The sequence below is a fragment of the Platalea leucorodia genome (assembly GCF_965183815.1).
Source record: "Platalea leucorodia genome assembly, chromosome: 6".
Taxonomy (NCBI): domain Eukaryota; kingdom Metazoa; phylum Chordata; class Aves; order Pelecaniformes; family Threskiornithidae; genus Platalea; species Platalea leucorodia.
Genome location: NC_138828.1, coordinates 16,553,977 through 16,569,852, shown reverse-complemented (window position 1 = coordinate 16,569,852; position 15,876 = coordinate 16,553,977). Strand labels below are relative to the sequence as shown.

The 15,876-nt window shown below is 39.5% G+C and overlaps 1 protein-coding gene across 1 annotated transcript in view; it reads left to right on the top strand.

Moving 5' to 3' along the window:
- The window catches only part of TTC29 (tetratricopeptide repeat domain 29), a gene marked incomplete at both ends in the record, with an annotated part of 147,069 nt that overhangs the window by 75,899 nt on the left and 55,294 nt on the right, over window positions 1-15,876 (top strand). Inside the window, 2 exon segments of the mRNA XM_082315042.1 lie at window positions 7,388-7,511; window positions 12,171-12,402. Of these exon segments, the coding sequence (XP_082171168.1) occupies window positions 7,388-7,511; window positions 12,171-12,402 (356 nt within the window).

The window sequence follows — 15,876 nt, the reverse complement described above, 5'->3', positions numbered from 1 at the left end:
CTTGGCAGGGCTGCACTCAATCCCTTCATCCTCCAGCCTGTGTTGATACCGGGGGTTGCCCTGACCCCAGGTGCAGGACCTTGCACTTGTCCTTGTTGAACCTCATGAGGTTCACGTGGGCCCACCTCCCGAGCTTGTCCAGGTCCTGCTGGATGACATCCCATCCCTTGGGTGTGTCAACCGCACCACTCAGCTTGGTGTCATCTGAAAACTTGCTGAGGGTGCGCTCGATCCTGCTGTCTATGTCATTGCTGAAGATATTAAACAGTACTGGTCCCAGTATGGACCCCTGAGGGACACCACTTGTCACTGATCTCCATCTGGACATTGAGCTGTTGACGACTACCCTCTGGATGCGACCATCCAACCAGTTCTTCATCCATCGAAGAGTCCACCCATCAAATCCATCTCTCTCCCATTTAGAGAGAAGGATGTTGTTGGGGACCGTGTCAAAGGCCTTACAGAAGTCCAGATAGATGACATCCGTAGCTCTTCCCTTGTGCACTGATGTAGTGACTCCATTATAGAAGGCCACTAGGTTGGTCAGGCAGGACTTGCCCTTGGTGAAGCAGTGCTGGCTGTCTCGAATCACCTCCCTGTCCTCCATGTGCCTTAGCATAGCTTCTAGGAGGATCTGTTCCATGATCTTCCCAAGCACAGAGGTGAGGCTGACAGGTCGGTAGTTCCCAGGGTCCTCCTTTCTACCCTTTTTAAAAACAGGTGCAGTGTTTCCCCTTTTCCAGTCCCCAGGCACTTCACCTGACTGCCATGACTTTTCAAATATCCTGGAGAGTGGCTTGGCAACTACATCAGCCAACTCCCTCAGGACTCTGGGATGCATCTCATCAGGTCCCGTAGACTTTATGTGTGTTCAGTTTCCTCAGGTGATCATGAACCTGATTTTCTCTTACAGTGGGAGGGACTGTGCTCCCCCAGTCCCTGTCTTGCGGTCCATCCACTCAAGAGGTGTGGGAAGAGAGGTTGCCAGTGAAGACTGAGGCAAAAATTTGTTGAGTGCCTCAGCCTTCTCCTCGTCCGTTGTTACCAGTTTGCCAGTGATGTTCATCAGGGGGAGTATGCTTTCTTTGAGCTTCCTTTTCTGGCTGGCATACCTGTAGAAGCCCTTATTATTCTTTGTGTCCCTTGCCAAGTTCAGCTCCAGCCGCGCCTTAGCCTTCCTGACCCCATCCCTACACAACTGGGCAGCGTCCCTATACTCTTCCCAGGATACCTGTCCCTGCTTCCGCTGCCTGTGCATTTCCTTCTTGCCCTTTAGGTTGACCAGCAGGTCTCTACTCACCCGTGCAGGTCTCTTGCCTTCCTTTCCTGATTTCTTACACGTGGGGATTGAGAGCTCTTGTGCTCTATGGAAAGCGTCCTTAAAGATCTGCCAGCTCTGTTCTGCTCCCTTGTCCCTGAGGGCAGTTTCCCAGGGGGTCCTATTGACTAAGTTCTTGAACATCTGGAAGTTTGCTTTCCTAAAATTCAGGGTCCTGACTTTACTCTTCGCCTGACCCATATCCCTCAGGACTGCAAACTCCACCAGTGCCTGATCACTGCAGCCCAGGCTGCCTCCAATCTTGATGTCACCGATTAGCTCGCTTGTGTTTGTGACCAACAGTATCGCATCCCCTCTGGTAGGGCTGTCTATTACGTGGCTTAAGAAGTTATCCTCAATGCATTCCAGGAGTCTCCTGGATTGCCTACAGCTCACCATGCTACTTTTCCAGCAGAAAAGTCGGGGTGGTTGAAGTCCCCCAGCAGGAGAAGAGCCTGTGAGTGCGATGCTTCCTGTAGCTGGAGTGAGAAGGCTTTGTCAACAGGCTCACCTTGATCAGGCAGCCTGTAGTAGCCACCAGCCACAAGGTTCCCTTTGTTGTCTCCGTCTCTGATTCTTACCCATAAGCTTTCAACCTGCTCATGGCTATTCTTCAGAGACAGTTCTTCACTCTCTATCCATTTCTTGATGTAGAGGGCAACCCCTCCACCCCTGCTTCCTCGCCTGTCCCTTCTGAACAGCCTGTAGCCATTGATAGCCGCACTCCAGTCATGGTATGCATCCCACCAGGTTTCAGTAATGGCAACTAGAATTGAATCAGAACTGAATTCTGACATTCAGTTGACAAAAAATTCAAAGGATCACAGCTCTAGATTTATGCTCCAAATCCTTAAAAACGTCTCAGGCAAGATGTATAAATCTGTATATGCGTGCCTTACATCTTCTTGAACACTTGAACTCTATGACTGAGGGTCATAGAGACTTGGGAAGTTTTCATCCATTGTCTTCATGGGGCAATTTTGTAAGGAGCTCTCACAGATGGGGAGATGCCATTCCATAAAACCCATTTATTCATTGTTTTAAGTGGAAATGGATAAATTCCATTATTACTTTTACTACATCACAAGCAGCAAAAATAGCTGAGTAGACTGTAAAGTGTCTCTGACATGAGAAAATAGCATAAGCAGCATTTGAAATGAGTGTTGAGGGAGCTGGCCAAAGCAAGGCTGCTTTCGATTATCTTTGAAAGACTGTGGCAACTAGGGGACGTTCCTGAGGATTGGAAGGTTGCAGACATCACTTTTGTCTTCAAGAGAGAAGATCCAGGAAACTTCAGGCTGGTCAGCTTCTCCTTGATCCCTGAGAAGGTGATGGAGCAAGTACCCCTGCAAGCAATTTCCAAACATGTTAAGGACAAGAACGTGATTGGATTTAAGACAGGGAAATTGTGCTTCACCAACCTCATAGCCTTCTAGGATAAGATGACTGGCTTGGTGGATGAAGGGAAAGCAGTGGATGTTGTTTCAATTTTAGCAAGGCTTCTGACGCCATCTCCCATAACATCTTCATACACAAGCTGATGAAGTATGGCTTAGATAAATAGACAGTGAGGTAGACTGAAAACTAGCTGAGCTGCCAGCCTTCAAAGGATTGTAAGCAGCAGCATGAAGTCCAGCGGGAGGCCAGTCACTAGTGGTGTACTCAGGGATCAATACTGGCACCAATACTGATTAATACCTCCATTAATGACCTGGATGGTGTGACCAAGCGCACCTTCAGCATGTTTGCAGGCAATACAGAATTGAAGAGGAATGGTCGATCCACCAGGTAGGTGGCTGTGCTGCCATTCAGAGGGACCTTGGCAGGCTGGAGAAAAGGGCTGATGGCAGTTCCATGGTAATGGAAAGTCCTGCACCTGGGGACAGGTAACCCCAGGCACCAACCCAGGCTGCGGGCTGACTGGATGGAGAGGAGCTGGGCAGAGAAGGACCTGGGTTTCCTGGTGGACAACAAGTTGCCCATGAGACAGCAAGGCGCACTGATGGCAAAGGCGACCAACAGGATCCTGGGCTGCATTAGGCAGAGCGTTGCAAACAGGTCAAGGGAGGTGATCCTTTGCCTGTACTCAGCACTGGTGAGGTCACCCCAGGAGTGCTGTGTCCCATTCTGGGGTCCCCATTCCAAGAGAGAGGGGGACATAGTGGAGCGAGTCCAGCGAAGGGCTGGAAAGATGACTAAGGGACTGGGAGCATCCGTCCAAGGAGGAGAGGCTGAGGGAGCTGGGACTGTTCAGACCACAGAAGAGAAGGCTCACGGGGATCTTATCAATACCTCTTAGGCAGACTCGTCTCAGTGGTGCTCAGTGACAGGACAAGAGGCAACAGGCACAAACTGAAATACATGAGATTCCATTTAAACAGAAGAAGAAAAAAATTACCGTGAGGGTAAATGCTGGAACAGCTTGTGGAGTGTCCATCCTTCAAAAGTCACTCAAAACTCCAGTGGACGCAGGCCTCCTCTAGTTGCTCTGAGCAAGGCGGGTGGAGATTATCTCCAGAGATCCCCTCCAACTTTAACTATACTGTGATTCTGTGATCTTTGTCTTAAGTAGTCCCTCTAGATAAATTCCCTTTTGCCATGTAATGCTCTCTAATAGAACGCTTTCTGGATATTTCAGACAAACCTACTTTTCAAAATTCAATAACAGAATTTTTCACGAACAAAATCATGCTGGTCCAGCTCTACTAGTTTTTCCTTGGAGGAGGAAAGGGCATAGAAAAATGGTTTGAAAAGCCAATGTAAAGAGAGACATTAAAAAAAGTATTGTAAGTTTCTGTTTACTCTCACACCAAACTTTTGGATATTAACTTGTCTGATGAATAGCAAACAAGAAAATTTCTGGCAAGCCTGTTCAGAAAATATTGGATAAATGCATGAATAATTACTGTTGGTGACAGAATCTCCATACTCGGCTTGATCACTTTTTCTTTACTTATATTTTTACCTGATCTAGGCTAGATTCATGTAAATCATTTTAAGTTTGATAGATAATGTCTTTACAAAGAAAAGATAACTTTCCATAAGATAATGCATCATAATCATAACATCTGTGAGAATTTGCACTGATTGCCTTGTGACAAATTGAAGAAAGGGCTGAGCCCTCCTGAATCGCTGAGAACTTGTCTATGGCTTTGGAATTTTTTGTGAAATCTTTGCTGCAGATGTTTCCACAGACCATGGGAAACTGAAATTCTCTATCATGTGCATTTAGGCATGTCATTTTCCAGCGAAAAATCTGACATAATCGCATCATGTTCTTGACTTATTCTGCCAGTGTCCACCATGGTAATGACTTCTTGTGGACACATGATTTATACATCCAATTCAATCATATGAGTGATCCTATAAAAGGTGCATATTTTCATAAAAGTCTAATAGGGGTAAAAATCTCATAGGGCATTTTAGCATGAAACTGGAAAATGAGTTGCTGTAGATATGTAATCTCTTCTGCTGAAGTCATCATAACTGTTCTGTGGGATCATGAATGACTATATCTTTAGGAAATTACATTTTATGCATTTAGGAAGGTGATGTCTAAGGAGATAGAAAGTATATGGCTGTATAAAATAACATGTAGATTTTTGAAGGAACTGTAAAATATTAGCCCTTGGAGTAGGAAAGACCTGTTTATCATGTTATCAGGTCTTGTACAGGATAAAGTGTTTCAGTAATCCTTCTAGCATACTTTAAATATCTCAAGCTGTAGTGCTTTTTAAAGTACTTCCTTTGAAAAATTGTTAAGCTGTACCAACCAATCGCTAGTTGGCATAAGTGAAGTTCTAACAGTGAGAAATATCTTTCTGATATGTATCAAATTGATTTCTGTTTGCTTGAAAGAGGTTGTATGCCCTAGCAATTTTCCTATTTTCTATACATGGTGCATAGGTTTTTATGTGAAATATAAAAAATGGCCAAAAATACATCAAAACATTTCTATTAATTCATGAAATTAAGAAAACCTTTTTACATTTTCTCCTGTCACTGATTCCATTTGCTTTATTACTTTCAGCCTCTAGCCCACAAACTTGGTGGCACAATCAACAAACCCCTTAGTGGCTGTTTCATCTCTGCTCTATTTGATTTCTCCACTCTGAGTAAATGATTAAGTTTTCATGCATTGGTTCAACCAAAATCTATGTTCACTCAACCACATCCTTTATTGATTACTTCTACTGCAAACAGTAGGCCAAGTGTGATATACATAATTGGACAGTTGTCAGGGGATGTGGGTGTTAACAGTCCTGTTTTCCCAGTTGGAAACTGGAATCACCTTGATACACAAATATTCTGCACTGTTTCATTCTAATTCCTTGGACCGAGGAGTCCTTTTCCTCAGAATATATGTTTTTAACTCTCAAAGGTCTGGTTGAATGGATTTAATGATTATACCATATAATATGCTCTTCAAGTTGCACCTGTGCACTGCATATAGAAAACTAGAAAAACTGGAATTAATATTTGTCTAACACTTTAACCTTGTCCTTTAACTTATATAAATCATATGCTGTATTTCTGTGGGGAAACATTTGATTTTCTCTTCTTAGGAAAAAAAAAAACAGGTGTAAAAAAATGTGTTTCTAATTTTAAAATTTAGAAGCCTTTTGACATTTGGCAAATGTTTACGGTACAGTATATTTAATATTATCATGATATTAAAATACTTAAATTAGGAAACTTAATAAATCCAACTCTGCTTATTGACAGCTAAGCTTTACCGTAGCATATAGTTGAACATTTCAAGCATGTTAGTTTGTAGTGTTTTAGCATCCTTTTGTAGCAACGTAGCTCATCTCAGTCACATACGGAAAATGACTGCAATATTGCAAATTTGCAGCCATGCTTTGCTGTGTTTCCTGTTTCATGGCAGGCGCTACCCTGTTATAATTACTCTGATATCATAAGGTAGGGAATTGCAGACTTCTGCCAGATTTTGAAAGCACATATCCCTAATATAGTTTATAACAAAAACTCTAATGTAAATAAACCCCAGTCAGTCATTTGCTGCAGGAATGTAACTTGAAGGTGTTTTAAAATGGTGAGAAAATAAATCACAATTCTTTATCACTTACAGGAACTTCTATTTCTGTGAGTTTCTTAATTAAGACTGGATTTTCTGTCTTGCTTGGTGGCTTGACATTTAGCATGCTACACTCCTACATTAGTGACTCAAGTTCACGGCTAATATTGAGGTCAGCTGCAGTAGCACTTCAGCCTTAAAGGGAAAAAGCGCAGTGCCTTACTCACAAGCAAACCCAGATGTCTATCTTCTATCTTGTATATACTGCAGAGATCTTATATTGTTAAAATGACTGGCTTTATTAAAAAAAAGGAAATCTGCAAATGTTATTGTCAAAGTACATTAGCCAATTTTCAACTTAGATTCAACTGTGACCTCAGGTTGCTCTGATCTCACTGGGATTTGGGGGTGACACCTGCAATCCACAGTTTATACGTTTGCCTGTGTGACTCCAGCAACCTTTGATCCACCCAGCCAAAGTGCAGCATTACACTCGGGGAAAGGCTGTCACCCCCAGAACTAAGAGACAGCACCGCTATGGAGCTGCTGCTGCACCACCAGGGCTCTAGAGCAAGAAATGGCAGATCTGAATGACAGGAGCACAAAAAGTCTTACTGAAAATCTAGCCCTCCTACCTTCTTCCCCTTTTTTGTCAGGATGTGAAGTCCGGCTGTATTGAAAGTGTTATCAGCTGCTCAGCAGAAAAAATATTAAAGCAATGGAAACTCCAAAACCTCTGTAAAATCATCACCTGCATTGTCTTTCTTGGCCTTAAAATATGGCACAATATTCTGAAGAAGAATTTTGTTTTATTTCACTCAAAGGATCCAGTTCTTCCCTCAGAGGTTCTGTGTGGACTGGTCTCGTTGGTCTCAGCGCAGGTAGTGCCTAGACAACTGTTTTGGAAATAAAGTTGAGTCACGGATGAGTCATCACAAAGTAAAGTTACTTCAGAACAGGGGGATAGATCTTCAGCATTTGGAGAAGCCATCTGAGTGAATATTTAATTTTGTCCCTGTCCTTTGCTTTAGTCAGGGAAAAGTGGCTGAAACTATTAAGTACTTGGGAGAGTTTATGAAGGCTGCTGAGAACGCTCATCTAAGCCAAAGCCTGGTGGATGCATGTGTATTACTTGGGAATGTTCACAATGAGAGAGTAAGTACTGGTTGTAGTAATGATGTCAAACATTTGGGTTTAATTCATGGTAAAAATCTGGTTTTGCGTATGAGATGATCCAGAAGGATTTGATCCAGGTATTGTATCTTGCAAGAGTTACCAAAGGAGAAGATACTGTGTGACTAAATAAAATGTGCCTTAAGTTTTTGGGAAAGGTGAAAATTTCACACCATACTTAACACATAGAGTTTTGTTCTAGAATGGGTGAATAAAAACTCCAAATTCAGATCATGACAAACTTTCAGTGTTGTGAAAAATCTGCATCCAAATCACCATTGGGGCCACATATGCCCATAAAGAGTCATCAGTTAACACAAATGAAATTTTATTGTACCATATGTTGAAATTTGTGCTTTTTTAAAATGAATGTATACTATATTGCATACTAATAAGCAGTTTTTAATCTTAGCTTGGTTTCTTCTCTACATTCTTTCAGCCAAATTTATTAAATGGGCACTAGCCGCAAATAGTTTGGCAAAGGTCTGTGCTGGTAGTGGAAGGGCTTTCTCTTCTATATGGCTCCATCCAGCGTAATGGCTTTGATTTGGCCTGTTTAAATTGATAGATAGGCAGTGACAGACAATATTAAGCTAGAGGTAACTAAGAAACTCCCTTTATCATAGTTTCTAAGGTCTTTTGAAGTGCTTCTTTCTGACCCATGTGCCAGTCTCTGAATTTCTCCTCTGGGGTGGACCCTGCAAAGGCAGCAGTTCTGCTGGCTGCCTGGCTGGGTAGTGGTGTCCATGCCTAGTCTGTCCTTTACTGCATCTAGATGCACTGCAGTAGCCCTTGGTTTTTGAAATCAGAAGGGTTAAAAACATTGCTGCAGAAGTGAAAGATTCATGTTGAGCCCTTTAGCACCTATTTTAGAGCTGAAATGCTACCTGAAATTATTTAGATACAGTAAGTAATAAAAAAATTCATTCTGCAGACTGGACAATGTGGAAATTAGGAAACACTTTCATTATAACAAAATAAAAATAGAAATACCCTTTCAAAATCACCCTTTCTAGCTTTTGTTGCCTGTTTTTTTTTGTCACCATTTCTTTTCTATGTGTAATATATTGAACAGGCTACTTGCCCCTTTTCACTTACACTACCCCCAAATGCCTTTTTTTTTATAACTGGATTCCTCTTACAGAGGACTCCCGCTCCCAAAGTTGCTGGCCCGTTTTTGTTTCATAAGCAGTAGAAAAATTTCTTACTCTGTAATCTCTAAATTAGCCTGAGAGTTTTCTATTTACATATGTTCTTAGCATAAATGACAAATTTCCCCTTGAAAACTAAGTTTTAAAGTCTTTGAGAACTTGATAAAGTAACTTTAAAATGGGTATGAAACTTAGAAGAAAGTAGGGTGATGTGACACTGTGCTTAATCATTCCACTCGACATTTGAAAAATAATTAACTAAATTCTGTTTAGCTACTTTTATATTTCACTGCTTCTGCCACCATTGCTAATAATCAATTTTATGAGAACTGGTATTTTAAGAATTAACCTCTTTTTGGTTATTCTCTAAATTCTCTTTCTTGGTTCAGAATTTGCTGCTTTCAACTGGGGTAATGGTGTAGAAGGAAAGAAATGTAGTGACTTAATCTTATTAACTTACATAAAATATGTAATTTAAACATGCTAAAAAAAAAGCTCTTAAAGTTTTACAATTCCCTATTTTCTATACCATTTTTTCTGCAAGGTCAGCAATGTTTACCAAAACTGAGTCTAAATTAACATTTCCTCTCTTGGATCACTGCCTGCTTGGTGTCAGCTGTCATCACCAGTATTCTCAAAGTCATTATTAGGGTATTTTTATTCAACTCTGTACTTCCCCCAGTGATACAATTTGCAGTAGTACTGTCCTTCTCATCAAATTAAAGATATCTCTGTTTATATCCAGATCTATCCTTGGGGACCTTTAGTAAACTGGAGATACAGCTTTTACTGTTCTTCCCAAAGTGACTTTGACCAAATTCACTTTGCTCTGTCCACTCTGTTGCTGTATCTTTACAGTTCTGTCATCTCACTATTCCATCGCTGTCTTTCTTTAATGTTGTATACTCAGTTCCTGCTTTCTAATCATGATTGTTTTACCCATACGTTTCTTGTTTCCAAAAATGCCTGGGTTTGTGTTATGCGTGAGTATTAGGTCTAATTTCTCCCAGTTTGTTAAGCAGGTTGCTTACTTAATATACAAACTCTGATGGAGTTAACATGACACACTCTGTCATTTCTCATTTCACTTTTCTCAAGTTTCTTAGATTTGCTGCACTCCTCTCACTAATTGCATCACTTAACCTGTTATAGTTCTCATGAGTATGGTAGGTAGATGTTTCTGCTTTTTATCTATTATCCTACTGCTTATCATTCTTTATTCATTGCTGTGTCGTCATAGGCCTAATTCTGCTCTCCGGTGTATTAAAGCCTAAAGACTACCTGAATTTCTATTCCTCTTCTCTCCTTTTTTAATTACAGGCACATTTTAGCAGTTATACAAATTTTGATCCCACAAAGTGGTACCAAGTGCAACAGGTATTAATTGGAGTCTCTCCTCCTGGTCTCTGTACTATATGCAGAAGGGAATTGCAATGTTGCTAAATCAAGCTGAGTGTGAAAGGGTAAGACAGCTCTGAAAATGTTTTCAGTCAGGAAGTTTGTGCCATCAGAGCAGCAGAATTCCTCACCAGTGGGAGCAATGGAAGGCATCTTCCAGGGAGCAGGCAGGCTATAGTTTGTGTTAATGATAAACATATAGAAACTGCCGCAAGAAGTTTGTCTAGCTCTGACAATAGCCAGAATGAATTCCTTCAGAGTAAAGTAAAGGACGAACAGTTCCGTAACGACTTGCTCCCAGGAAGAGCTTTTTTTGCCTTGTTTGTTGATTTTTTTTTTTTTCACAAGGATGTCCAACTTTTTTCTTAGTAGGCTTATGGTCGAGATTATTACCATAAATGATCCATAAAGAGGAGAGAGCTATCTGCAATTATTTTTTAATTTCTTGCTCTTCAGTTATATTCAATTTATGCCTATTCTCCTATTGTAGTTGGTAGCAATTTTCAGTCTATTCCTGGTTTATATTTGCTGTTTGGCATATATTTACCTTGTCCAGTTTTATTAATATACTGTTTGTTTATTTACATACATTGTATCTACTCTTGCTTTCTCCACCGCATTCTTGATGCATCCTGATATTTTGTTTGACCTTACTAGATCTTAGAGCTGTTTGGCATTTAGGAGAAGCCACTGCAGAGCTGCCCATGTTATTTCAAGGCCGCCTTCCTGAGCCTGAGTTAATTAGAACCCACTAAAAGTTACAAACAGTTCAGGCAGTATGAATTACCTCTCATTTTCTAAAGGATTAATTTCATTTGCTATCACATAACCACTCAGGTAGTAGTATAAGGTCCCTTTGAAATTCCTCAAAGCCTTGCAAAAACCTTCCTTTTTTACCTTTTTCAACAATCTTGGCAAAATTGTCATCTGATTCTTTTTCTATAATAATTAAACATTAGACAATACTGAAACTAGAGCATAAAGTTATTGCACACTGCCACGTATAATACCAGCACAAAATGTACTACCTTTCAAGCCTAAAACTACCTAGTTTTAATGAGAGATGTAACTTATTTCCCAGCAATTCAATCTCTTTGTCTTTAGATTTCCTCAAATCTTTTATTTATGCTCTGTTTAGGTCTGGTGGTATGCTACTTTTTAAATTAGAAGCTTGCTCCTGCAACCCTTCTTTTGACTCCATCTCTGATGGTAACTCAAAGTAGCTTCATGGCAAAGAAGAAATATGCAAAGGATGAAGAAATATACCAAGAAATATTTTGGCTTTTCAGCAGTATCCTTCAGCCTATCATGATTTGCCCTAGTTTTCTCTTTATTTCTCTTTGGTCAAGAAGTTGAGGAGTTTTCTTTCTATCTCTCACATAAAAAATAGTTCTTGTTATACTTTTTTTTAATTCCTGTTAATGTATTATCTGCTGTAGTTTATACTCCTTTTTACTGGATTCATGAATGTTGGATTTCTGTATTCTGCAGGATAGAGAGGTAAATTGTTTGGGTTTTCTATGTAGCAACAGTTGGCTTATATTTCTCCTACTGTTTCTCTTCTTGTGATTAGGAATATGCCTGAGTTTTGGTATATCCCTTCTTCCACCATAAATCTGTAGGTTTTAATTTCTGTTCTTTTCCATGCTTTAGGTGCATCATTTCATTATCCTCTTTTTTCCATTTTTAAGATTTCTTTTCTAAAATTTAGTATCACAATAGTAAATTAGGACCTTTCCTCCCACAGAGATGTTAATGAAACAATAGCAATGATTTCTATGGCCTGGCCGGAATCAGTATTAATACTTAGCATGGATATACTTAGATTTGGATGTTCAAAATACTACACAGACAAACAAAAAACAATTCAGTTCCTGAGAAAGATATGAGCAGCATTATCTGGATTTTAGAAGTTAGGAAACAGCAAGGGAGAGTGATTTGCTTAATACCATGCCATGAGTCACTCTGTGGGTGGGCCTCTCAGCTGCAACATCTCTGAGGTGCCAGAGGAGCAGGCTCTAATGTCAAGGTAAAATACAGGTGACTACAAGTAGCTTTTACAGTTCTTCTCTTTTTTTCTCTTCTTTACTAGGGGAACTATAATGAAGCTTTTGAATATTTCAGTCAGGCTTCTGAGGCAGCTAAAACCTTAAATAGTTTGCCCTTAGTGGATGAAACAAAGACTTATTGTGGCATTGCGAAGGCTCATAAACTGATGGTGGCATTTAACAGCCATATAGAAGCAGAAGATCCCGTCAGCCTCAAGTACCTGCTGGCATGGAAGGAGAACAGAAGTGACATGTGCACTGACCCTCTTACAGTCGGTAAGACATTGGTTACGAAACACATTAGTGCTGTATTGTCCTCAACAGTTAAGTCGTTTTTCTTGTAGAGTTTTATTAAATTATTTCCTGGGTTTAATCCTTGTACTGAATGGAGGTTAGATTTACTGCTTTGTGTGCTTATTTTAAAGGCTGAATTAAATAGGTTTAAATACAATATAGCAGGCAGAAACAGATAGTTGTAGTTGCTATGGATCGTAACTTACTTTTTTCAGTGCTGTTTTCCAAGATATTACAGTTACGGGCAAACAGTGATGTATTAGTTTAGTCAAATATCATTATTTTAATCTTCAAAGAAAGAAAAAACATAATAATCTTCATTTGCAGTTAGTTTTTCAAGTGCATCCAAAAATAAGTTCCCTGTTACCAAAAGTAAGAAGTAATTTCTGCTTGACATAGTGGACATAGTTCTGAATTCAGAAGAACATGCTGTTTTATTTTTGGCATCCTTATACTTGACATTGGAGGGGAAGGGGAAAAAAAAAAAGCAACTCTATGATTTCTTCACTGTGTTTTCTTGTCTCAGATAAAGAGTAGAGGTGGACTCTGTGTGGAGTAGACCTCTTTCTTCATGGGTTAAGTTTTCTTTACTTTTTGTTCCCTGTGCTATCTGTTAATACACGACAAACTGAATTAGGCATTATCTCCAAGTATTGGCAGTATTAAACTGTATTGTACTGAGGAAGGAAAAGGGATAAGTCTAGTCCACCTTAAAACTTTCCTCTCTGCATTCCTGTGGAGAGTGTGAATCTGGACTACAGTGGAAATAAGTAACAGCTGGGGCAAAGTCATAATATGGAGCTTCAGAGCTACTGTGTCCAAATTCCCTCAGTTATCAAACTCTCAAAGACAAAGAACTGCTTGTCTGCTGTTTTTTTGTGTATCTTTTCCTTTCATAGAATTGTAACGCTTAAGTATAACTTCAATTGTGAATTTTATTTATAAAATAAATGGTTAATAGCCTGGTAATTGAAGATGTTAGTGGTTTAACAGGAGCCAGGATACCAGAGGCAACACTGGAAGCAGCTGAGAATTGTGGAACGAGGACATTGATTGGCATGCTGAAGAGAGAACAAATTAGATAGCACTCTGCTTAGAGTTCCAGTGATGGTAACAGGGCAGTTATTTCTTGATGGCAATGTGTTTCTTTTTCAATGACTATGTGTATTTATGGGTTTTGCCCCAATAAGTGAATAACCAGTACACTCACAAATTTTGTTGGCTGGCAGAGTTAATTGGGTGCGTGTCTCCTGGAAGGGGCAGTAAGTTTCTAGACCTGTAGTGCAGATGCCAAGAATTCCAACAGAGATGGTCAAAGAAGAATCCAACGTCAAACAATTTTATATGCATTTCATATGAGGATCGTTAGCTCTAGCTGATGTAAATAGGAGGCCAACAAAAATCAACAATGGCAACAGCAAAAAAACAGGAGCCTCGAAGAGACAGGGTGATCTTTTTATCTTCAACATGTATTTTACTTCTTGCACCTAAATAGGTTTTCTGTTCCACTTTTATACATCGCTTTCTCCAGCCAGTTGTGAAACTCATTTATACCCTGAAATTATATGTGCCCCTTTAAGCTCAAGCTTCATGCTCCTCTTTAACAGTACTTCAGGGATAAAAAGAGTATGATTAGAAAAGCCCTTTATGTCCTGGCAAGCATGGCACCAGAAACAAGTTTTGCCTGCTGAGATTCTCTTCCGTCTGTATTTCTGCCTAGTTTACCCTCTGTTACTTTCAGTATTACAGTTTTCATTTTAGTTCCAGTTCACTCCAGGAACCCTGTGGCTACTGCATATTTAGTAGCTCTTCCAGTTCAATATCATTCTTCTCATTAGTGTTCCAAGCTTACTCTCATGATACCCAGATTACATCCAGGAAAACATAGTGTCACACTGTCAGCACAATCTGTAACATTCTTCATGTTTTGTGTGCCAAATCTCTCGTTAGTACTGGCATTACATTTTTAATATCTTTGTCTGGCAAAACATGACCTGGCACCAATTCAATATTAGAATTCACTGGCTTTGAGTTTCAGGTACAGCCTTTATCCTACCTTCCAGGAGAATGTCTGTGCATCCTATGATGAACTCACCACTTTGGAAATTCTTGCTGTGATAATAGAACAGTATTTCTAGCTCTTTCAAACAGCTCAACATCGATAATCTACTAGATTTTTCTCAGTCTTTTTGAGGATAAAACAGCTAAAGACAAGATACAGTGGTAGTTCTTAATCCGTAGGGGAATTTAATGAAAAGAAGAAGGAAGGTAATAAGTTTTTATTTCTAACTATTCTGACTGAATAATTTTTCTGTGACAAAAAAATAAGAGTAGTTTCTGTATTCTTAGGCAAAAGAAATACTTAGGCTAGTGGAGGAACAATGACATTTAAATTCAAGTACTGCCATATACCTTATGTCTTTCAACCAAGGCTTATTTTCTAAATCAATCATTTCAATAACCAGGCAGGAAGAACCATTAATTACTCAATTTACCTCAACATTTATTAATAAAATGGATGTTTTGACCAAAGTTGTCATGGACAAAAGGGATGGGATTGTCAGAAAACAGTGTTTATAAATGCAAAGGAATATGTGTTTTTATCTGCTGCATTTGACTCGGTTACCTGACTTCACGTACAAGAGAGTTATTTATGCCATTGTGAGATGCCACTGCAAGAACAAATACATTTTTATTGATCTTTTTATGTTTAGTCACATGTATAAAAAATAATTATCAGCAGAGAGTAAGCAGGCAAAAAGGCTTGTGACTCCACGTTAAAGCCTAAAAAAGAACCCACAGCATGACTAACATTGTCTGATGAGAAAATATTTCATAGGTCTTTCAATAAATAATCTCCTGACTTCCCGCCTTCTAGAAGGGAGAAGAATAATTAAAGGTGCTGAAGGCAGGAAAATTTTGGATCAGATTTTGGATATTGATTACATTAAATGCTGAGCAGGAATTGTGTTTTCTGTGAGTCTGGCAAATATCAGTCCAGGTCACTGCATCTGGCAGGGCTGTGCCTCAGCAAGAGACCTTGGATGCTTGAAATCACCTAAACACTTTTAAAAGTAGATTTAAAATGTATTCTTTTCCTTATACTAAAAAGTCTTCAGCTGTTTTCTTGAGAAATGTTATGTGCTTTTGACCATAATTTAGATTTACATTTCTTGACTTTGGAGAACTTCGCAAAATTGACATATTTTACTGTAGGTTTTCCATGTTTGTTTTGTTGTTTTTTTTTTTTTATAATAGCTACAAATGCAGGATAAATGATTGTGTCTTACACATATCATCCAATTGTGAAGTCTTATGATCAATGGAATTATTTTGTACAATCAACTTCAGCATGATCAGGACTACTTCTAGCATCCCACACCTGAGCAGCCATCAACATGATTTAAAATCCATGCACCAGTTAAAACTACAGCTTGGAAAATACAGTCCAATGAG